At 51.2% G+C, this 22,078-nt stretch overlaps 2 protein-coding genes across 5 annotated transcripts in view; both read right to left on the bottom strand.

Annotated features, from left to right (window-relative positions):
• Positions 1–4,772: 4,772 nt before the first annotated feature.
• On the bottom strand, positions 4,773–17,511 carry AKAP8L (A-kinase anchoring protein 8 like). 2 transcript variants are annotated; one of them, XM_052799345.1, is made up of 13 exons: positions 17,403–17,511; positions 15,922–15,954; positions 14,580–14,820; positions 11,993–12,461; positions 11,419–11,542; positions 11,197–11,252; positions 10,534–10,570; positions 9,043–9,151; positions 8,541–8,682; positions 8,010–8,115; positions 7,313–7,443; positions 6,391–6,486; positions 4,773–5,900 (listed from the first exon to the last, which is right to left on the bottom strand). In XM_052799345.1, exons 1-13 carry the CDS (start codon positions 17,497–17,499, stop codon positions 5,385–5,387), a joined length of 2,157 nt encoding a protein of 718 aa, XP_052655305.1. In that variant the 5' UTR covers positions 17,500–17,511; the 3' UTR covers positions 4,773–5,384. The 2 variants fall into 2 exon arrangements, with proteins under 2 accessions (XP_052655305.1, XP_052655306.1); XM_052799346.1 differs by lacking the exon at positions 17,403–17,511 and adding an exon at positions 16,808–17,361.
• A 1,708-nt stretch (positions 17,512–19,219) lies between these two features.
• Positions 19,220–22,078, bottom strand: part of WIZ (WIZ zinc finger) — a 58,303-nt gene continuing 55,444 nt past the window's right edge. For all 3 annotated transcript variants that reach the window (XM_052798895.1, XM_052798897.1, XM_052798896.1), the window contains 4 exons: positions 21,339–21,869; positions 20,494–20,934; positions 19,984–20,176; positions 19,220–19,811 (listed from right to left, as the gene is read on the bottom strand). In XM_052798895.1, coding sequence (XP_052654855.1) covers positions 19,652–19,811; positions 19,984–20,176; positions 20,494–20,934; positions 21,339–21,869 — 1,325 coding nt within the window. In that variant the 3' untranslated portion in view covers positions 19,220–19,651. The remainder of the gene's footprint in view (positions 19,812–19,983; positions 20,177–20,493; positions 20,935–21,338; positions 21,870–22,078) is intronic.

The raw sequence follows: 22,078 nt of genomic DNA, 5'->3' as shown, positions 1-22,078 counted from the left end.
GGTAGAGTTAAGACCATCAGGTCAATGTTTCTTCTTCGGAAGATGAAAACAGGGTGAGGACGTTAACGCTGCTCCCCCAAAATATCCCCATTTTGGGGCTCAGCCATGCCTGTTGCTCCCTGAGGGATTTTTTTTTTTCTGCTTTTTTAATTTTAATCCATTTAAAACCCAAGAAATTCCACAGTTTGAGTTGTGCGAGGAACAACCTCCTTTTGTTTGCGCTGCTGCCGCTTGGTGATTTCATTTGATGTTCCGTTTGCAGCCGTGATGGAGAAGTTGGAGCAGGGGCGGAAGTGTTGCGAGATAAGTTTGAGGGGGGGAAATAAAAGCTCCAAGAGCAGAGAGGGGTTTATTCCATCCCTCTCGGATGCCAGAACGGCACAGAGGCTGATAATGGATTTTTAACAGAATTCGGATAAATCCCACGGAATACAGAGCCTGATGAAGAGAACCCCAATGATTTTAGATGGAAGGGCTGAACAAACGCCTGAACTGCTTCTGTAGGAGGTGGAAGATGGATTGGTGGTGCCTAAAGAAAATCTTTACCCGCTAACTCTGGAAATTAGCAGAGGAGCCAGGTATTAGAGCCAAGATAAATTGATTTCCTGATTCCAGAAGGAAATCGGGAGGATTTAAGGTTTGTGTTAATAACAAATGGCCATGTCAGCACGTCGATTGGAGACTTACAGAATCCTACTACCATTATTTCCATACCTTAGGGAAATACTACTTATGGATTACATCTGGATTTCTAGCCTGGAAACATTCAGATTGCAAAACGATGCTCTGGGTGATACATTCTTGAAAGAAGTCCTCAATCTAATACCGTTTAAAGTCTTGTTCGTGTGTTTCTCATCTAAAATAATCAAAATAAATGAACATGAAGCTGTTGGCAACTTCACAGTCAGAGTAAGGAGTTAAATGGGTGCCGCCCTGCTGTATTATCAGTACATTTCTATATGTAATGCCACAGAAACAAGTTCTACCAGCCATCCTTAACTGCTGATGACCGATAAGACACCCCAGCAAGCTTAAGCGCCTCGGAACTCCTCGCTGCGAGATGCTCCCTACAGCGTTGGGAGACCTCGGAAGGAAGCAGAGGTACAAGGCCGGGCACATCCGCAGGAAATCCTGCTGGGAGATGGGGCTGTCTGCTCCAAAACACCCCAAAACTCACCTCAAAACCTCCTGCAATTTCTTTCCCTAGATTCTTCCTGCAATCTCCTCCCCAGATCCTTCTTGTTTAGGTGCGACAAAAATACCACTTTAGAGGAGAGAAGCAGGTTGCGCTGGGCACAGGGGTGATCAGGCAGGATTTATAGAGCAGTGCAAGTGATTATAGTTATTGTAATTATTAACTAAAATGATAAAATACCCCAGAGCATTAGCAGAAACTGAAATCTGGGCTGAACAATCAGAAAATAAAAGTTAAACCTGCTACCACCGCCGAGCCAGGGCCACTGCCGAGGGTATCACAGTAGCTACAGCAGACATAAGGGCATTCTGGGTTAAAAAAACCGACCCACTCTTATTTACGCTGAGCTGCATAAATTCAAATTGCAGCACTTAACTGCACGTTCTCCAACAAATCAACACAGGATAGGGCTAGAAGATGTACGAAGCGTGGAGGGAAGCAAGCCAAAGCAATAATTCGGCTCGCCTTTCCTTGAGGAAAAGCGGCAGCGTCCAAAACCCATCGTGATAGGGGTAAATCGAACTAATGGCCAGATGTATAGCACCTCTATCCTAAAGCCTGTCCCTCATAGCAGCCAGCACGCAGGAGGAGCTGCGGTGAACTCTACACGATCGCTTACTCATCAGCAATTTTAAGAGATAGTTCGTTCAGGGAAAGCATTTACAGGGAAGTTGACGCAGGAGCATTTTAGCACCCGCTGACTTCTCTGAGCCCTTCCCAGCCAGTTTCTGCTTCCTTGCCTCTCCTCTTCTCCGCTCACGTGCTCCAAGTCCGTGGCATCTCTAGGGACGAGGTGCTTGCATGTTCCTGTGGATCATGGGCAGCCTGAGGTCCATCCTGCTTGGCTTTGAGCAGTCCAAGAGGGTTTTAGTTAGCACGACTAATTAATTGTTGTCAGATGTCTGGAATTCACCGCTTGCATCCTAGAGGAGCACAGAGCCATGAAAACCTTAATGCTACATATACGAGCACTAAGCATTTCCTACGCAGCCTATCTATATCTGCACTTAATTCAAGGATTTTGACTCAGAAGCCAAACCCACAGCAATATTTAGTGTATAAGGACCCGGTTACGTTGCAACCGTAAAGACCCAAACACTCCCAAGAAACTGGATGAGCCCCGACCTCGTCAATATGGCAGCAGAGATGGCAATCTGCGCTCAGCACCTCCTCGCACGCACCAGCTGCCTCTCGAGAAGGACTCGCTCCTTGGCCAGACCTTTGAAAGGGAACACAAAGCTCAGAGTCCAAGGGAGGGGCTGTTGTACAATTAATCCCTCACCGGGAGGTAGAAAGCTCAGCAGAACGGCGCAGGGGAGTGTCTGAAATGCACAATTTGCCCGTTAAGCGACCTGAAAGGCGGTTGTTGAAGGGATAAAATTTACCTCTACAAGGGGAAGCTGGATTCTGCTATGAGGAGGCAAGATGTTCCTTCCAACCTGAACTTCAGGAACACCGAGGTAACCTCACTCAGGCTGTGCCCCAATTACCCAAGAAGGGAATTAATTACAAATTGTTCTTTCATGCCGACAGCTGATTTTCTCTCCCTTTGTTGATAATCAGGGTGGAAAAAATAAAACCAAACAAACCGACAATAGGTAGGCGATAACCAGTGCAGCAAGCAGCCCAAACTCCACTCGCTGTTCCCTGCTGGAAGTTCCGCAGATGTTTTGATTGATGCCAATGCTTCTGGAGCGAGTGAAAGGGGACGGGAGGAGCCGCCGACCTTGCTGACCAGGAGGTGAAGAGTCCTCTCCCGAAAAACCAGCTGGGAAGCAGCGTGTTTAACACACAACCTGCAGCCCTCAGCGGTCCCTCTTCTCAAAACTTGTTTCTCAAGCCAGTATAATAGTACGTTAGAGAAATAGGGACAGCAGAAAGGGGAAAGTAAGGAAATAAAGCAGAAAGGGGAAGGTATAAGGAAGGTGTAACTCCCTATATTACAAATAAAGGTGGGGTTTGTCTCTTTTTAAAAACAACGGCTGGCTCACAGAGATCTCACCACTTTCAGGACCCAATATTTAAGGTTACAGGCAGCCTACCCCGATTAAAGAATCTCAATTATCTTAAGTAAACCTTAAATCAAAGGTACTTCCCAATAATGCTTTCTGAAACTCCACCCCAATTAAAACACAGTAAAACGCAAGCAGAGCACAGGTCTTAACACTTCAACGAAGCCGAGCCCAGTTGTTTTCATCAGCTAATTAAATCTAGATCAGAGGGTTTCTACAGAGAAAAGCAGGAAGAAACTGGAAATCACCACAAAACTCTGCTGAGTAAGGAGGAAAAGCCAGCAGCTGTAAGAAGGAGGCGACAGAATCGAGACTCTTTTCTTGGCACAGGCTAAATTTGAACAGATGATGGTGGCTAGCTGAATGCCCGTCTGCCTTCAAAGCAAAAATGTGTGAAGATTACGCTTCTGAGGCACCCCCTTCTCCTCTTTTACAGCCTTCAAAATTATCCCCCAGTGCCACCAGCACCCTCCAGGGCACCCCATTCATTCCCGCAGCGTGCAAACGGCGCTCAGCAGTAATTACGCTGCTCTGAGCTCAAACACGCATCGAAGAGAGATCTGGGGGATCAGGCTTAATATGCTAAAACACCTCAAAATTGCTAGATGTCCGATTAAACCCATGCAAGAGGTTGAAGCAAGCAGCAGCCAACTCCCTCAACACCCAACAGCTCCCAGGGTCAGCCTCGGGATCAAGCCATACCAGCACAAGAGGGAACGAGCCAAATTCCTTCCAGCCCCGATGAGGTATTTAGTGACTCGGGCTATTAATTATGTTTGGAAAAGAATCTTCCAGGACTAGTCTGAGATGTCTGTCTGCAGGAGATGGGTTCACTGCTCAGGAAGGCATGTGGGCGATACCAGGATAAACAGTTCAGGACCTGAGCTCGGTGTTTTCACGGGTAATAAATCTCCCTGGCACGGAGCAGGTGAAACGTTCCCTCTCACGGAGCTCATCTCATCCATCTCGCAATCCCATTAGCTCGCAGACGACTTCACGGGCACAACTGAAGCATCCGGCAGTCGCTGCCATCAGGGACCCGTGCTGGAGGAGAGGGGTTTGAGGTCGGGAGCAGTCTCGGCACTTTGTCTTCAGATTAATGCTTAAACCTCCCTTTCTGCGCATCGCTGGGGAAAACTTCTCTCGTGCAAACAATTTACACCAAGTTGGAGGTTTGTAAGACTGGATTTGGCGTCACGCTGGCGATTCAAGGCTAAGCACGTTCTCATCCGTCAACCCATCCCGCAGGAAAGCTCCCAGCCACTCCTCCGTAGCAGGAATAACCTCTGCGGTGTCATGGAAACTAATTTCTTTACTTCTCCCTCATTTCAGGAAGGAGAATCCATACTCCAGGTGATGACTAACCAATGACAGCTTCAACCAAGTGTTTACTGCTAACGCAGGTTAAGTCGGCTCCATCTGCAGTGCTGAATGAAGAGAGGAAAGCTGAGCTGAACCCAAATCCCAAACCAGAACGTGGAGACACAGGCTTTGTAGACCGGTTCTAAGCCTCCGACCTCTCACAAGCTTTACCAGGGCACCAGAAATTAAGGCAGAGTCATAGGTAATCTCAGGATAGTCCTTTTATCTCCACGCACCAAAACATTCACCTTTAAAATGAAAGCATTTTACAAACAATACAATGTCGACACCACTTAGTTTCGCTCTGCATTAAAAGGAAGAATAAAACATCAGGGGGGAATATTACAGTCACATGGAAGTTACGCAGAACCTTAACGGCGTACACTGCAGAAATTAAAACCCCGGAACCAAATTTCTGATGTTTCCAGACAGACAGGCTAAGGGAACAAACCACATCTTTGTTAAATATAGAAAAGTTTAAATTCAAGGGGAAGAGAAGAGGTTTCGTTTGCCAGATCGTGAAGTAGCACTGGTTTGCACACATGCTCAAAAGGAAATTCTCCTAGTACAAAGCCATCTAAAAAACAGAGAACGCACAAAACCTAGCTACTAAAATGAAGATTTGGTAAAAAAAAATTCCTCTATTTTCCCAAAAAATCACTTTACAGGTAAAGGCTTCCACTGCCTAAGTGAGTTTAGTAGAATGAGAACTCAAAACACGTGTTATGAAATTCACAGATACAGTTATGTTTAAAAAAAAAAAATCACAACAAAATACGTCAGGTCTTTTACACATCAGCTTCCCCCTCCAGAGTTTACTCTGCATCCTCATCCTCTTGTGCTGCAGCAGCTTCCTCACTTTCTTCCTCCTCATCTTCTACTTCCACACCTTCTACTGGCTGTTGCTCTTCTTCCTCAGGGAGAGATTCCTCTGCAGGTGGGGAAGTCTGCTCCTCCGTGTTTTCTGCATCCGGCTCCACCTCTGTTTGTGCTTCTGCCTCGATTTCTGTCTCTGTCCCTGTTTCTTCTCGCTCCCCCTCATTTTCAGCACCTTCTGCTTCTGGGTTCTCTTCAGGATCCTTGTTTTCCTCATCTAGATTTTCCTCCTCTGGATTTTCTTCTTCTGGATTTTCCTCTTCCAGATTTTCCTCCTCTGGATTTTCTTCTTCCGGATTTTCCTCCTCTGGATTTTCTTCTTCCGGATTTTCCTCCTCATCCTTGTTTCCATCTGCTCCTTCTGCTGTTCCTTCTTCTGCATTTCCACTGACTCCCCCTTCTCCTTCCTCATGCTCTTCTTTTTCTTCTGGGTCATCCGTGAAAGGATTCTCACCCTGAAAACAGAAGACAAACATTCATCTGCTGCGAGTTTATCTCTGGCTGCTTCGAGGAATTCACACCGGCTACACGCCAGCAAACCCTCCCAATAATTTTAGAGTAATGGTTGCACTGAAAGCAGTCAAGTGAGCAGCTCCTGAAAGCAGATGCTGCCTCGAGAATTCAAATCAACACTAATATTAGCAGCGACAGCGCAACGGTCAGGCCCGTGGCCAAAGTTTAAGCTGGAGGCCTTGCTCATCCTGCTCGCTCAGGGTTCGGTGTAACGTGTGAGGCAGAAGACGACAGATGAAGTCATCTGCACTGTTGAGACTCGATGACCAGCAACCAGGAATGCGACATATTATCAAAAAAACTCCCCAAATCACCTCAAGGTTCGGCTAATAAGCACCTTCAGCAGTCGACAGCAGCTACTGTGAAATTCCTACAGCACGGAAGCCTTGCTACCGGCTTGACCCCACGCCAAGCTGCTCCGCAAATACCTACCTTCAGGTAGCGCTCCAGTTTCTTACTGATTAGTTTGTTGTTGAGAATACTCCTTGCAACTACTAGCGACGATTTCTTGGACTGCTCCATCATAGCCTGTACGGGAGGACAAAAAACTGCACTTAGACTTTGTTCTGAATTAACTCACGAGGCCAATCATTAGGCACAGCTCAGCGGCGGACAACAGGCTACAGAGCACACTTTGGTATTTGGGTAGGTGACAACACAGCAATATTTAAGAAATCTGTTATTTTCTGCACATTCCCTAAATTCTGTGCTTCGGAAAGGTGAGTATCAGGCAGCCAAGGAAAAGCCGCGTGGGTTGTTTCACACACTTCCACCAGCGGGATCGTTTCATCTTTCAGTTTGAAATTTTGAATTTTGATTTTGCCGAGGTGTGGGGAGCAAAGGACAGCTGAACAGCCGAGCGCTGCAGATGGTAACGCAGCCTGCTCAACATCGCCACAGTAACGCGTCAAGATTTACAGTCGCGTGCCGATAGATGTATCTTAGAAAGAGCTGTTGTCTGACAGCCATCACCTCGGATCACTGCTCGTGGGTATAGTAAAGCTTGTAACAACATCATCCTACATGTACGTGGAAGTGGGGGAGTCAGAAAGCTGTTTATTTTGCAAGAAACGGGGCAAGAGACACAAGATCTCGTTTTCAGATCGGCACGAGGCTTTGCCGAAGGTGCTTTAATCCCGCTAACGTCTTGCTTGCCAGCTTTTGCAAAGGGAAAGTTTCTGGGCACACGAGAACATCAAAATTAACTGCAGACTGTGGAGAGAAGCACCAAAGAGGATGAAGACAAGTTCTCCCTGGTTTCAGGAACCACATGAACTAAACCCATCCAAATTCGTGCTCCTGTTACTGCAGCTGAAGCCTGCAAGACCCCCGAGGCACCAGGCTGCCCACTCACCCTGCGGTTGTGGTTGTGGTCAAGCGACTTCAAGTGTTTCTGGATGATGCCGTACTGCATTGGGATGAAGAGGTCACAGGCAGCACAGTGAGCCGCCTCCACCTTCTTAATAAAATGCTCCATACCAACATCTGAAAAGGAAGATAAGAACGGTATTAAGTGGAAAATAACCCAGGGATTTGTGCTGTGTTCCAGATTTTACTCCAGCCTGCATTAGAAACTCAGGTTTTAACTACCACAAACTTGGTTTTAACCACCACAAACTCGGTTTTAACCCTTCCACTGGCATCAAAACAGTCTTCCCCGGGAGCAGGAGAGGAGCCAAGCGGAGCATGTGTTATATACAGCCAGGTTAACAGAATACCGCTGGCCCAGATACAAGCCTGGCTGCATGCCGCAACAATGAGCGACGCGAGCTGCAGCTGCATCAGCACTGCAGGTTTGCAAGAAGAAAAAAAAAAAAAAAATCTCTTCAGCCAGCTAATCATTTAGCTGGTGTCCACAAAGCCGGCTAATAACCTGAAGTGCCTGACGGTGCACTTGAGCAGACAGTAGATTTTACTCTTCAGCAACACCAGCAGGTTCCTCCCCTCCCGCTTTTTACTACTTTTTACTGTTTTGCTATTTATAGAGTTGACGAGGCAGCTGATACATTTGACAAAGGAACTCTCGCACGCACACAGGTAGGAACTCTTACCTTGCGTGAGATCTTGGTCCCTGTAAATCTGCTGAATAACCGCGTTAATGTCTTCAATTGCTTTACGACGCTCTTCGGTTTTCCTAGTTTTATTAGCGACGTATTCCTGTACGGCAGAATATTTCATATTAATCTTCCCCCCCCCCCCCCACTTTTAGGTGCACCTCTCTAGCGTGCTCATCCTAAAGATCCTACAAATCCCACCACACGTTGTCCTGCAGGTAGCACTGCCTTTCAGCACTTAAGTCACCCATTCCGGCTACCAAAATCCATGGTGGGCAAGTACTTTATTTCCTACCAGTCCAACCAGTAAAACCAGAGGTTAAACGACCTCTTCAAAAGAAGAGGGCAGTCGAGGCAGAGCTCTGATGCTTTAGCCCAGCTTTACTCCACCTTCTCCAGCAGTTTCCATGACAGTTACTTAGAGAGGCAGTTCAGGAGCTTTACAGCAACTCCAAAATCATAAATAATAGTAATAATACAACCCCAAACTCTGAAACCCAGAGGACAGAAACATAACCAGAGGCTCACCTGGAGAAAATCAGCTGTTTGTTGAGGCAACTTGGTGCCGACAAACTTGAAGTGTTCCTTATGGAATTTACTCTCAAGGTGACTGTTCATCTCATCATCGTAGAAGGTCCGATATTTGCATAACGAACAAACAAACTGGATCCTGTTGAGAGAGTCGGAGGCGAAGGGAAGTGATATTCAAACCAGTCCACTCCAGCTCTACAGGGCACCGCTTTCTCACTGGATCTACTCCCTCGCTCTGTTTAAGGGGTGGCAGATAAACTCATGAAGTCTCCAACCCTTTAGACATTTACAGGATGTTTCCCAGAGGCTTTCCCATTTCTATTTATCTTTTAAGCACAGATGGCAAGAAGACTGGCAGGAGAGCAAAGCAGTTTCTACGAGGAACAGACAAAACACTGGGACAACTGGGAACAAAAGGACGGACCCTGGCTGCGAGTACTACGGTCCCAGAGAAGAAAGCGACATCACTAAAAAACCAAAATAAAATAGGAGATGTTACCTTTCTACCATGCGATCCCGATGCCTCTTCTTTTGCCTCTCTTGAGTTTTCTTGCCCGCCTGCAATTTGCGTTTGATTTGACTGATCTCTTCTTGAATTGTTAAAGCACCTAAGTGTTTAAAGCAGGTTGTATTTCAGGGCACTACTTGAGGACACCACCTGATTAAAGAGAATTTCCCTAGACAAGTTTAGTCGTCAGCCCGACCAACCCACACAATCTAGAGACACCGTAGAGTCGAGAAGCTGCTCCCACCGGCCAACTACAGATAAACCTCCGGTTTATACAACAGTGCTGCCCCCCCCAAATTAGCTTTTTCCAAAAAAAGCTGCACTGGGACAAGCTTGGCGGGTGGGGGGCAGAGGGGAGAACCACAGCAGAAAGACTCCAACGTGGTTTCCCAGCCCTTTATTTTAATTACTGTTTGCTACTACTAGTTTTATGAGATTTTAAGTATTAATTAGTTACAGGTTTGATTTTTTTTTTTTTTTTTAGTACCACCCGCTGAGATATGTTCAGCCTCAAAGTGAACACTGGCAATGCAATAAAGCTTGGGTAAGGGGGATGAATTTACACCACTTTGGGGACAGAAAAGCTGCTTCTCTGTCCGCCCGCCCTGGCATACGCATGGGCACGTCCCAGGCTCAAATTTACGCTGCCCACCGGCAGGACGGGCAGCAAGGACCCCCCCACGCATCTTGCCAGGAGGTTTCCTTCCAGCCCTCCTGCTTCTCTCAGCTCCCTTTGGGTATCGCGGTGCTTCTCCGACCGGTCCTGTCTCTCCGAGCCGGGAAGCTCCATCCCGTTTCACAGCCCGAACAACTTACCCAAAGTCAAGTCTAGGGCACAGCGGGAAATTAAATCTGGTTCCCTAAGCCCCAGGCTAGCAGCTTCACCAACCTACCTTGACCAAGGGATCCAGCTCCTCCCTAGCAGGGCTTTTACAGCACTTCCTTATCCCTGAGCAGACACAAAGGATGGGATTCATCTGACTAAATGCAGACATTACAGCTGAGCTAGTCCCCTGTCCCCCCGTCAGCGGAGATCTGACAGGTCTCATCCTGAAGAGCAAATGAATCGGTGCCCTAGGAAGGGCCCTCCCCGTATTTCTCCGCCCGGCTACGGCGATGCAATCCCACCGGAGCCTCACACACGAGAGCCTCGACTGCTCTCGCTCGTAGGACCCCACCTCTGATAGCTATCGCAGCACCAGACCAGCGTCCCCACGGGACTCGGGGACACGCGCAGAAGCCAAATTGCCCTTCAGCGAGAAGGTGCAGAGGTTTAGCTCAGGTCACCAAGACGCAACGGACCAGAAGGGACTGCGAAGCCACAAGGCAAATGGACTCTTAAGAACCGAAGGAGCCTAAATAAACCCATCGGATTTAATTGGAAATATCTCTCCTGGCCAGGTCGGAGCGCTCGACTGGAGGGGGGTTGTGCTCTGCGCAGAGCTTCGGAGCGCAAACGAGCCGTCGCGCACACCAACTCACCTTTCTCCGAATCTTTTCCTTCTTCGTCTTCCCCTTCCTAAAAATGCAACGTCGGGAAGTTAAAACCATCTAGCAAAAGCGAACGTCTGGAGGCTGGTTTGACACCTTCACCAGCCTGCTGCCTCTCAAACCCTCCCCAGGCACTCAAAGCACCGCACGGAGAAGCGACATCTCCATCGGATCTGGCCGCTCCACGCTCCCTTAGCACGGGGAAATGCTCGGCAGGAGATGCTTCTACAATGCCTGCAGGTCTTATACGCGAGAGACCTCCCTCCACCGAGCTGCGGGCACCGGCAGACGGGTGCCTTCAGTCCCCGTCTAGAGTGAGGCAACATAATCCCACGCTCGGGGATTCTCCACGTTGCAGGCAATTGATTTGGGGGTTTTCCTTACTTAAAGCTCTTTGTGTACGGGTGTTTTACTGCATTTTGACACCGTAAAGTGTCTCGCAGTGATGTTGCGGCTGGTGGGTGTAGCGGGAAGCCCCCGTAATGTCCACGCGTCCCTTGGTGGAGCATTCTGCTTCCATCCACTCTCCCCAACTTGTCTGAACCTCCGCCACCTGGCTCGGTGTGGGAGTAACATGGGAGTCCAGGGATATGCCCTCACCAACCAGAACTACAGCTTTTAATCACAATGAAGTAGTTTTCAAGAGTTACTTACACCTCTGGAGCCCTCTTTCTCCTCTTTTTCTCCTGATTCTCCTTCTGTTCCCTCCTCTGAAAGAAACAGCACAGTCAGCATAAAGAGAAGTTACCCAGATCAACACCAACAATTTTGCCACCACGTTAAATGTGCGGCAAAGCAGGACAGCTCTGCCGAAAATAAAGACAGCGGCAGATTTATATCGCTCCTGAGCATGTCGCGAAGCCGCTCCACTCTTACCGTTGTCAGAGTCGGAGTTATCGGAGCCGTCTGTCTTTGCTGCCTTGCTGTCAGGTTCATCGGAGCTGTTTGTTTGCTTCCGCTTCTTCGCGGTGGGATCTTTTTTGATTTTCTTTTTCTGGGGCTGCGAGAGAAGAGAAAGGTTAATCCCTGCAACACGAGCAGGTGCCCTCTGCAGCCAGCAATGTCTTATTTTACTCATTTTTAGTGAGTTAAGCTTCCTGCATCGAGTTTCTGACAGGCAGAGTTGATCAGGAAGGACATAATCCACCACACCTCTATCCCATAATATAGAAGATTAAGCCATGAAGGGCTGCAATATTCTCCTACCCTCAGAAAACAAAGTTTTTAGGATTAAAACATCTCGTGTATCAATACTGCTCTGCAACTGAGCGCAGCCTCCTCAGTTTGCTTAGGAGAAAACATGCTACAAAGCCAGTAACACGCAGAATTATACATTATCGATTCCCAGAGAGTATTTTGGAGCCCTTTGCTGCAGGACACGTGGGTCTGTTGGGAAATAAAGTCTCTTATTCGAGCCGAGCAGGTGGGAGGATATCACACAACTACTTACTTTAAAATCCGAGTCCCACATTTTCCAGTTTCTCCTCATCCGTTGTTTCATCATTCCTCCTCCGTAACGCATATTTCCCGAGAAACCTCGCATTCCCTGGAACATGCTGAGTTCTGGGATAATGTTGTGGGAGAAGAGGGAAGGAAGCCTGGAGGATCCGTGGGGACCGAGACCTCGCGATCCCATCGATTGTGGAGGCTCGTTCCACTGTCCGCCCATGCGCCCAGGATAGGAAGACGCCATGGGTCTGTTATTGCGTCCGTCTCTACCCCAATTCTGACCCCGTTGACCAAAGTTATCCCGTGCTCTGTTCTGGTATTGATCCCGGCGGTTCCCGTAGAAGTTGTCGTAGTGACCTTCGTAGGCGTTATCGTTGTCGTGTTCGGACTCGTTGTAATCGTAGCCGGATCGGTACATGTCACGGTCATTCATCGAAGACCTCGAGTCGTAGGATTCGTACGAGTCGTACCTGCAAGAGATGCATCAGCGAGACACCACTGAGAAACGGCAGCAGAGGTGAAGCAAACAAAACCCTTCCAAACAGATTTTTAAGTTTATTTTTCAATCAGCAGATGTGTCACTCAACATGGGACGTATTTCACTGCGGGGCGGGACAGGACATGGACCAGCAGGAGCTGGTGACAGAGCTTCAAGGTTTCAGTCCCGCTGGTGGAAGAACCAGAGACCTTTAGACATGGGAAAACCCTGATGCCAGGGAGCCCCTCGAACCATCCGCTTCTTCCAGAATTACCAGAATATTTTAAATGAATAAAAAAACCCAAGCACGTTGAGCAAAGGTTCCTTCACCAGCTGAGGTGGGGGCTTATCACTTTGTCCCCATTCCCAAATATCAGACTCAAAAAGAACTTTAGGAGCAGCTGAAGCGAACCAAGAGCTGCTCATCGTCACAGCAAGTTTCACCTTATCCAGAAATGCTTCCCGGAACAGCGAGATTTGCTACTCAAGGAACACCTTGGCACAACCAAAGACCTATTCCAGACCCACCCTTCCTCACTCCCCATATGCAATCCATCCATTAACGAACTGTTGTCCCCAACTGGAAAGCCAACATATGCCCCACCTATTTTAAAGCCTTTTTTTCCTCCTAAAAATGAGGCCATGGAGGATTTTTAGCTTTACATTCTGCAATACTAAAATGCTTCGTATTGGAATTTAGGACTTTGCGTGCTTGCCGGCAGCACTCTGACCAACAAGGCAGGCGAGGAGGAAACCTGCGGCATGAGAAAAGATTGTGACACTGAACTAACGAGCCTCGTCAAAGCGTGACCCCCTCGCCGCTGCGCTTTACAGCAAGGCCTTGAAACCACGGAGATCGGAATCAGCAGGGGGAAAAGATGTTATCGTGGCTCCAAGGTCAGAAGAAAGTCACCCCGCTGATAAAAGGAGAGATGTTGGGGCTACAAAATCAGACCAGGCACCGATGGAGGAACTGCCAGTGTCCGATTACACGTAAGCCAGAGCAGCTGGAGGGTGAGCAGCTCCTTTTCTGCTCCGTTATAGCCCGGAGCTGATATTCTCCAAGTGATTTATCTTTCCCTTACCGTGTTTCTCATTATTTCCTGCACAGAGCAAGAAATTTTTAGCTTTTTAATAAAACCTATCCCAACCCAACTGGTGCGGCGGTGCCAAGTCAGTGGAAACACGCCGCAGGCAGGAGCATGCCTGCGAGCAAGCGACCGCTGGCGCACGAGATCGAAGTGGAGAAGCCCAAAACGATGTCTGAAGGGACAAGAGTCCAGGGAACAATCCGGCAAACCCTTTCCAGCACAGTTAAACCGAGCAAGCGACCAAAACAAATCGATTTGATATAGTAGTATGGACGTATCATTTCTTAAGAGAGTTCCTGTTTTGGAAGTGTAAGAGTGGAGTAGAAAACAGTCACTTCATATTTATTAATATTTACTCCTGAATTCTACTTTGTCTAACGTAGTTTTACTTATTTAAGGCATTAAAAACCTGGAGTAAGTAGTCGCCCTGCAAATATACCAAGTCCTCGCTCAAAACTCACAGTGCGTGTTAGTAAGAAAGAAGTCTTTGGAGAAAGAATCCTGTTTATTAGTACTTAAACATTAACACAGATCAGCAAGGAGCTGACTACGTCGCAGAGCTGAGCATCTACTGCGACACTGGCTACAAAAACCTCACTGCAGCAGCAGAAGTCAATCTAGTAATCAAAATTAGTAATTTAAACTCAGATTTAAGCATGAAATAGTGTCTTATTTTCCTTAGCACTGCTCTAGAAGTACATAAGCAAGCTCGTGAGAACATTGCTTATAATCATCATTTTACTGAAGAACCCCAAATTTCAGCCACTGCTGGAAAAGCTGCACTGTAAGCCCCAAATGTGGAATTTTTTTGCAAGACATGGATGAAAACTTAGTGTAAAATCCTATTTTACAGTTACAGCAGGCGAGAGGAGGATGGCTGAGCCAGCTATGGACGCTCACTTGAGTCACAACACCGGAAAAGGCAAGAATGAGACCAGCGAGGAACAAACAGAACAGCAACGACTCTTAACGAGCAGCAGATCGTTACAGCATCTCCTCGCCCCGTGCCCTGCACTCACCTGTCTCCACCAGATCCGTAGTGCCCTCCTTGCATCGTGTCCGTATCCATGTGCGACACCATGTCTAAGCGCTGGTTCATTTTCGCGATGACGGCGTCGGCGTTGCCGCCGCCCGAACCGTCGGGGTTCATGTCAACGTCCGAATTGGCCATTTCCCAGGAGTTCGAAGTGGCCATGCCATATCCGTAATTACCCGAGTTATCCTGGCCGTATCCATAGCCGTAACTGTATCCCTCGTAACCTGGAACGACAAAAATAAGAGCTGGGTTTATTTCCAGTTATCCAGGTTTGCGAATATTTTAATTTGAATTAAGAAGCCCCAAGCAAGCATCGCAGGGAGTTAAAAAAAAAAAAAACAAACAAAAAACCAACTCAACTTTCTATCTAAGTCACCTATAAACTTTGAACTGTTGAGCTCATAAAGGTTTAAGGGAACAATTTGCTCGCCCAAGTCCCATAAAACACAGCCACAGCCTATAGCTTTCTCCGTCTAACCTGCTCGGGAGAGTAATAAACACGACCAAGGCAGGGCCTCCATAAAAACCTGTTTTGAGGTAACGCAGAGAACACGAAGAACCATTTTAAGCCGGTTTTTAGTTTGATACGAAGCTGTTGGTAGCCAGACGAATGCAGCTAGGACATACCTTCGCCAGAACCTATTAAACTGCTTTATAACCCCTTAAATCCAAAAGGGTGACACTATAGCGCGTACCTGCCCTCGCCAAAGACAGTACAGCCGAGCACCGAAAGCAAAAACACTTTCGGCCTAGCGTTTCCCAAACATTTTCTATCAGAAAGCGACAGAGAGGCTTCTCCTCTTGCTAAAGAAGCCAAAACTGTTATAAACAGAAAAAAAAAACAGTGTAGGAATAACACACAAAGCCAATTAAAAGCCTGTTGAGGCTTAAAATTTAGGTTTTTCTTTCCCCGGCCCTTTTGTTTGGCTGCTGGCACGCACGGAGAGGGAGTTTGTATTTCTGCTGTCTCCCCAAGCCTCAATTTACATCATCGCCTGCACTGACTTCATTCAGGTTTTCCAAGTAGCAGAAAGGGTTTTTTTGGGGGGGGCGGAAAACAACCCCAAAACCCAAATATTCCACCTAGAACAGTTTTCCTGTGCAACCAGGAACAGCAACAAAGTTCTCTGTTGGCTTCAACGTGGATTTTTAAAATAAAGAAGAAAAACGTCACAGAGGTGGAACAGTAAAAGACTACACGGGGTCTGTGCTGCGGCGGGGACGGCGCTTGTTTGTCACCGACCTCGGCGCGTCTCCCTCAGGCTCAGGAAACGGATCTGAAGGGGAAGGTAATAAACCATTACTCCAGTTTTTACTGTACTTGCCTCTGTTCGTCCCAGAGTTCCAGTCTCCATAACCTAGAAAAGAGCAAAAAGCAATTAGGGATGAGTTGATCGTTATAGTGGCAGTTGCGGCCGAAGACATTCTCGTTACCCAGCGTCAAAACAGAGCCACGCCCCCAATAATCCACGAGTCTTGCACCAAATATTGAAGAAATCAGACCTTAACGTCGCCCCAGCAATGACGTCCCCACAAGAGGAACATCCTTTGCTCCTCTCGCAGAAAATCCAGGGTTTAATTTCAAGCTGAGCTCTTGGTAACGATTTCCACAACCGCGTATTTTGGGAGCGGAGGCGAAGCGTTTGAGAAAGCGAGAGGGGTCTCGCACAGAATAAACCCCGCTCCCATCAACGCCTAAAAAGAGGGGACCCGGGACACATCGGGGAAGTTTTAATCCCGTCGTTCGCCAACCTGCAGCCTCCCGGGACTGACATTCAGATGCCCTTTGAGGCAAAAACGTATCTCGACGGCATCTCTGCACTTTGCCCTTGCAGGAAACCAGCTGGAAGATGGGAAGATACTGGGATGGAAAGACGCGGTCTGGACACCGACATCCCACGCTCCCCAGCCAAGAAACCGTTAGCCCAACGTTAATTTTCAAAGCAATTACACCCTCGTTAACCAGGGTACGTATGCGCACGGCTCTGCTTCGCACGAAGCTACACGCACGCTGTGGGAAAGCGACGTTACCTTGCAGGTTGTCGTTGTGATTTCCCCCTTAATTAGAAACTCCTCTTCCCAGAAAAAGGCTAATTTATTAATTTTCTTTTTGTTTTCTTCCCCCCCCCCGGTGTCACCGTTACAACCTGAACCGCTTCCAGCCAAAACAGTTGACACCGAATAAAGCAGCAAATCGCTTCCTACACCCACCGTACTCCACAGGTGAGCAGAGATGCCGCTCTGGGAGCCAGCGGAGGTATCAAAACGTCAAGATTAAAAGGAGAAAAAGGCAAAATTGCCACTAAATCAGGCGAGGAGGAGAGTTACAGCCGTGACCTGAGCGAGGATGAGGAATTCCTGTCCAGCCGCCACCGCCAGGCGGAAATCAGAGGGAACCTCGTTAAGCTCGATTAAAAAATAAATCAATTTTCTGTCAGAAAGAAGAGCCTGGCTCGCTCGCCTTCTCCGCCGGGGAGAGGCCGGCAGCTCCCCCTGCCCCCGGCCTGAGGGCACCCGGGCAGCACCGGCCCGCAATCCCGGGGGTGAGAACCCGATGGGCCGAGGCGGCAGAACCACCTCCCGGCCCTGAAGCCCCGCTGACAGGGGGACGGGACGAGGCCGGGCGAGGCGGCAGCGCCCGTCACCCCCCAAGGGGCCCGGTGGCCCGCAGAGCTCCGGCCTCTCCCCGTCCCCGGCCTCACGACCGCCCCCGGGACCCGGCGGGGACCGCGGCAGAGCCCTCGACCGCGTCCCGGTTCCCCGGCGGGGCCGCCCCCCGCCGCCATCTTGCGCCGCCGCCCCTCACCTGAGTAACTCATGATGGCGGCGCCGCCGCCCGCCGCCGCCTCCTCCTGCGCGAGACGGTAACGGCGGCGCGCGAGCCCCGCCCCCCCCCGCCCCATTGGTGGCGCCGCTCCGCCTTCCCCGCTCTCATTGGTCGGCGATCCACACCCCCCCCCCCCCCGCGCCCGGCAGGCGTTGGTTCAACCTCCCCGCCTGATCCGCGGTTCCCATTGGCGGCCGGCGGATGTCGCTCACCGCCTCCCGCGCGTTTCCATTGGGCGGCCCCCGCGGCGGTTGGCGGGCGCAGGTGTCGATCGCGGCGCGGCGGGCTCCTCGCTCAATGGAACCGGCAAGGCCGAGGGCTGATTGGCCGGCGCGGCTGTCGCCTCGCGAGGAGGCGTGACCGCTACCGCTCTCTTCTCTCGCCGGTCAGCTAGGGGGCGGGATAACCCTGCTTCCGCCAATAGCTCGGCAGACCCGCCTGGGGTCGCTAGCCCCGCCCCCACGCCGGCTGCGCCGCGCTTCGCCCCGCCCCTCCAGCCCGCGGCGCCTGCTGCTATTGGCTGCTTTAGGGGGGGCGGGGCCTCGTGTGTGCACACGCGTGTCTCACACTCGCAGGAGCAGCTTGACACCCCCCCCCCCCGGCGGGTCACGTGGGTCTGCCCCCCCCCCCGGTGTGTCCCCGGCGGGGGGCGGGACTAGAGGGGACCCCCCCACTCGTGACTGCTGTGGGTGTGGCCGTCATGGGGTGCTGGGTGGTGACCTGGGCGTGGCCTCCTCCTGACCCCCGTGACCCCAATTCCCAGGGGTCAAGGTCACGTCCTGACCCCCCCCCACCCTAAACCTCCCCGGGGAGCCCTAAAACCACCCCAATCCCCCCCAAAATCGCATCCCCCCCCCCCCATCCCGACATTCCGGGTATCCAGAGACTCCGCTCTCCCCCCCAGCTTCATTTCCAGAAGAATTTAATCCATCGTCCCATATTCCCGGGTACAAGAATCACCAGAATATGCCCCAAAAAAATTGGAAATAAAAAAAAAAAAAAAAGAAAAAAAAAAAAGAAACAGAAAAAATATTTATCCGTTAAAATTCCTTCCGAAATTCAGAAGTTTCGGGATTTCCAAATAAAAATGAATATTCCTTATTTCTACACAAATCTAGAGTTTAAAAAAGGCGGAAGGGCTATGGAGCTAGACGAGGAAAAAACCGGGAAAAATAAAGAAATAATAAAAGCAACGGTGAAAAGGGGGGGGGGGAAAAGGGGGGGGGGGGCTGAGCCGAATCCTCCCGCCACCGCAGCCAATTCCGATGGGAATATCGGGAATTCCCTGGGGATTTTTCCAGTTCCCACTGGAGTTTCTTCTCTCCGGTGGGTCTCACCCACTGCTCCGCTCCGGTGAAATTAAAGGGGATACGGCAGCGGGGGGGGGGGGGGGGGGGGAGCGAGAAACGGTGTGAATCCGGCTTTTTTTGGGGGTGGGGTAATTTTTTTTGCCGCGGTGGAAAAGCGGGAGGGTAGCAGCGGCGTTTTGGGGGGGAGGTTTGGTGTGGGAAAAGGGGATTTTGGGCAACATGCAACCTCGGAACCGAGAGATTCCGATATCTACGCGAGACTAAATTTCATCGTCGCCTATGGAAAGGAAAAAAAAAAAAAACCAAAAAAAAATCGAATATACATTAACTCTAAGGGTCATATACAAAATCCACAGCGTTTTCCGGGAACACGGCTGCTTCCCGAAATTCCCCTCCGGCCCGGCTCCATCCCAAATCGCCACCGGTAACGGCGACACCGTTTGTTCTTTGGGTTAAAAAAAAAAAAAAACCAAAACAAAAAAAAAAATGGATTTTGGAAAGCGAGGAGGAGGGAAAAATCCACGCCCCCCCCCCCCCCCCATCCCGTGCCGGGACCGGCATCAAGTCGTTCCCTCCCCGATCCGGTGCCGGATCCCGGTTGCCGCGTGTCTCCCGTGGGATCAGCCGAGGGTTTGTCTTGATCCATGTAGTGCTTGTGGCGGGGGTCGTGTGTGTTGTGTCCCCCCCCCCCGCCTAGCTCGTCCCCTGGAAAACGGGGGGAAAAGCTCCGGAGGGGCGAAGGCAGCGATCGATCCCACCTCCCCCCTTCCCCAAAAAACTAAAAAATAAGGAATTGTGGATATGGGAAGGCGAGGAGGGGGGGCGGGGAGGGGGGGGTAAGGATGTTCCGGCACCATCCGCGGTCGCTTCCCCGTGCCGGCTCCGTCACGGTGAGAGAGCCGGGGATTTGGGTTCCCGTTACTGAGCCTCGGCGAGGGTGGGGGGTTCGGGTGGGGGGGGAGCTTCGCCCCGTAAAGGATCCGCTTTGGAGAAATTCATTTCCAGGATGTGTCGTTGGAGATGCCGTACCCATTCCTCCTGGATGGAGAGGGGACCTTGGAATTCCACCTCGCAGAACCTACGGAGGACACGGCGTCAGCTTGGGAATCGCGGTTTTGCGTCCCCCCCCAAAAAAAAAAAAAAAAAAAGAGGGATCCACGCCGCGGAGCAAGGAAAGGCAACGCTTCCAGCTGGGAAAGAGAATCCCTACGGATACGGAATGAACCCCCCGCTTTCCTGAGGTGACCTACCTGCATTTGAGGGTGTAGATGTTCCCCACGAATTTCACCAGGGAGGTTTGCGGCGGGCGAGGGACCAGGGAAGGCACCGGCCTCATCCGCGGCGGCGGCTGCCGCGTCTCCTCCATTTTCTGCTGGAATTCGGTCCCTTCTTCTTCCCGGTGGAGGGGGTTGTCCAGGGGTCTCGCTTGCCTCCGTTCAAACTCTGGGATGGGAGAAACGGGAAGGGTTAGATCGAGGTTTGGGGGATACGGAAGGCGGCACGGCAGCGCCGGCACGGCACCGCCGCTCTTGCTTTCAGCTCCCCGATGCGAGGAGCAGCCCCGACTCATCACGGGGAACCGGGTCCCTGGGAGGAAGAGGAAGAGGAGGAGGAGGAGGGGTGGGGTCTCAGCTAAAGAACCCCCCTTCCGGCGCTGCCGGGAACGGGCAGAGGGGACAGGGCAGGGATTTTTCCCCCGGTGCTCCGCCAGTGCCGGAGACCCCCTCTGCCCTCTCCCGGCTGGCTTCTCCCCAACTCACTGTTGATGTTCGAGCGTTGATGTTCCTCCACCTTCACCAAGGAGAGGGGGGAAGTGATCATGGGCCGCTCACCGCTGCTTCCCCCATCCAGGATTTTTCCGGCATCGCCGTGAGCTAAATCTCCCGGCAATCCTTTGCTCAGAAAGGTCACGCCGCCGGCTTGAAGGCTGAGCGGCATCCGTCGAGCGCCGCCGTCGTGATCCCGGGCGTGCGAAGAGTTCCGGAATTTCTTCGTGAAGGGTCGTCCGCCTTGGATGTAGCTACGGTAAGCGCCGGCTTTTTGGGGTCGATGTCGGATCCATTCGCTGAGGGTCTCGATAGGCGAACCGTTAACGCACCATTCGGTGACGCCGAATTGCCGGAGATGCGCCCGCGCGTGGCTGGCCAAGGCTTTGCGGTTTTCGAAGTAGAGGCCGCACAGCTCGCAGCAGGCTTCGCTGGCTGGGGTGAGGGGGGGGAAACGCGCCGGGCTGGGGGTGAGCGGGCGGAGAAGGCAGGGACGCGGCACGGAGCCGGTTCCCCCCCCGCCAACGCCGGCTCTGCACGGAGGCGGGTTCTCCGTGGGATCGAAATTCCCCGTATTTTTCAGCTCCGGAAACTTCCCCCGGCCCCGTCGCGGGGGGGGTGGTGGTCTCCAGGAAGCCAAGCTAATTTGGATCAGGGAAAAGCAACGACCCCAAATCTCCGCTCCCCTCGCCCCGCTCTGCATCCCCAGGAGGCAAAAACCCTTCCCGGCACGGGGCTGGGGGCTCCCCGTGCCCACCCCGTCGCGTGACTGACATCCCGGGGCGGTGTCGGGGGGGGGGTTTACGCCGCGTTTTTCCCTCCCCACATCCCCCACTTACACGTGTGCGCAGGTTTGTCGTGCACGGACTTGGTTTTGAAGGGCAGCTCGGTCTGGATGTACGCCTTGTGCTTGACTTCGGCGTGAGGACCCAACCGATCGTCCTGCAACGGCCGCTTGGCAGACAACGGCGTCAGGAAACCGCCCTGGGGTTTGCTGGTGAGAGGCGACAACGAGATCTCCCGGTTCAAGGTGGAACTGCCGGGGCTGGGTTTCCCCGTCCGTCCGCCCAGGGGAGGCAGGGCCATGCCCTGCAGGATTTTTCCAGGGGACTTGGGGTCCGTCCCTTCCTCCCCGATAGATTTAGGGGGTTCGATGCTGGAGGCGTGGGGTTCTTTCTTGATAACGCAGGGTTTGGATTTCTTCTTGAGGATCTCCCGGAGGGTGTCGATGGGCGAACCGTTGACCGACCACTCGGTCACCCCCATTTGTCGGAGGTGAGATCGAGCGTGGCTCGACAAACCTTTGCGGTTTTCGAAATATTCGCCGCAAAACTCGCAGCGGATGTCTCGCACCGGGTCGGCTCGGGAGGCTGCGGAGAGAGACGTGGGGTCGGGGCAGGGAGAAGGACCGTGCTTAACTTCCCCCCTCTCCGCTCCTCCCCAGCCACAGCGAGGGTTCCCCCGACACCACAGCCCACGGAAGGTGACGTGGGCCCCCCCAAAACACCGGAGAGAGCCCTCAGCCCCTCCTGAAGCGAGACGGACCCCCGTGTCCCTGTCCCCGAGGGAACGCGGTCCC

Source organism: Harpia harpyja, chromosome 10 (genome assembly GCF_026419915.1).
Source record: "Harpia harpyja isolate bHarHar1 chromosome 10, bHarHar1 primary haplotype, whole genome shotgun sequence".
Taxonomy (NCBI): Eukaryota; Metazoa; Chordata; class Aves; order Accipitriformes; family Accipitridae; genus Harpia; species Harpia harpyja.
Note: the sequence above shows the minus strand (reverse complement) of the source record. Positions and strands in the feature narration are given on the sequence as shown.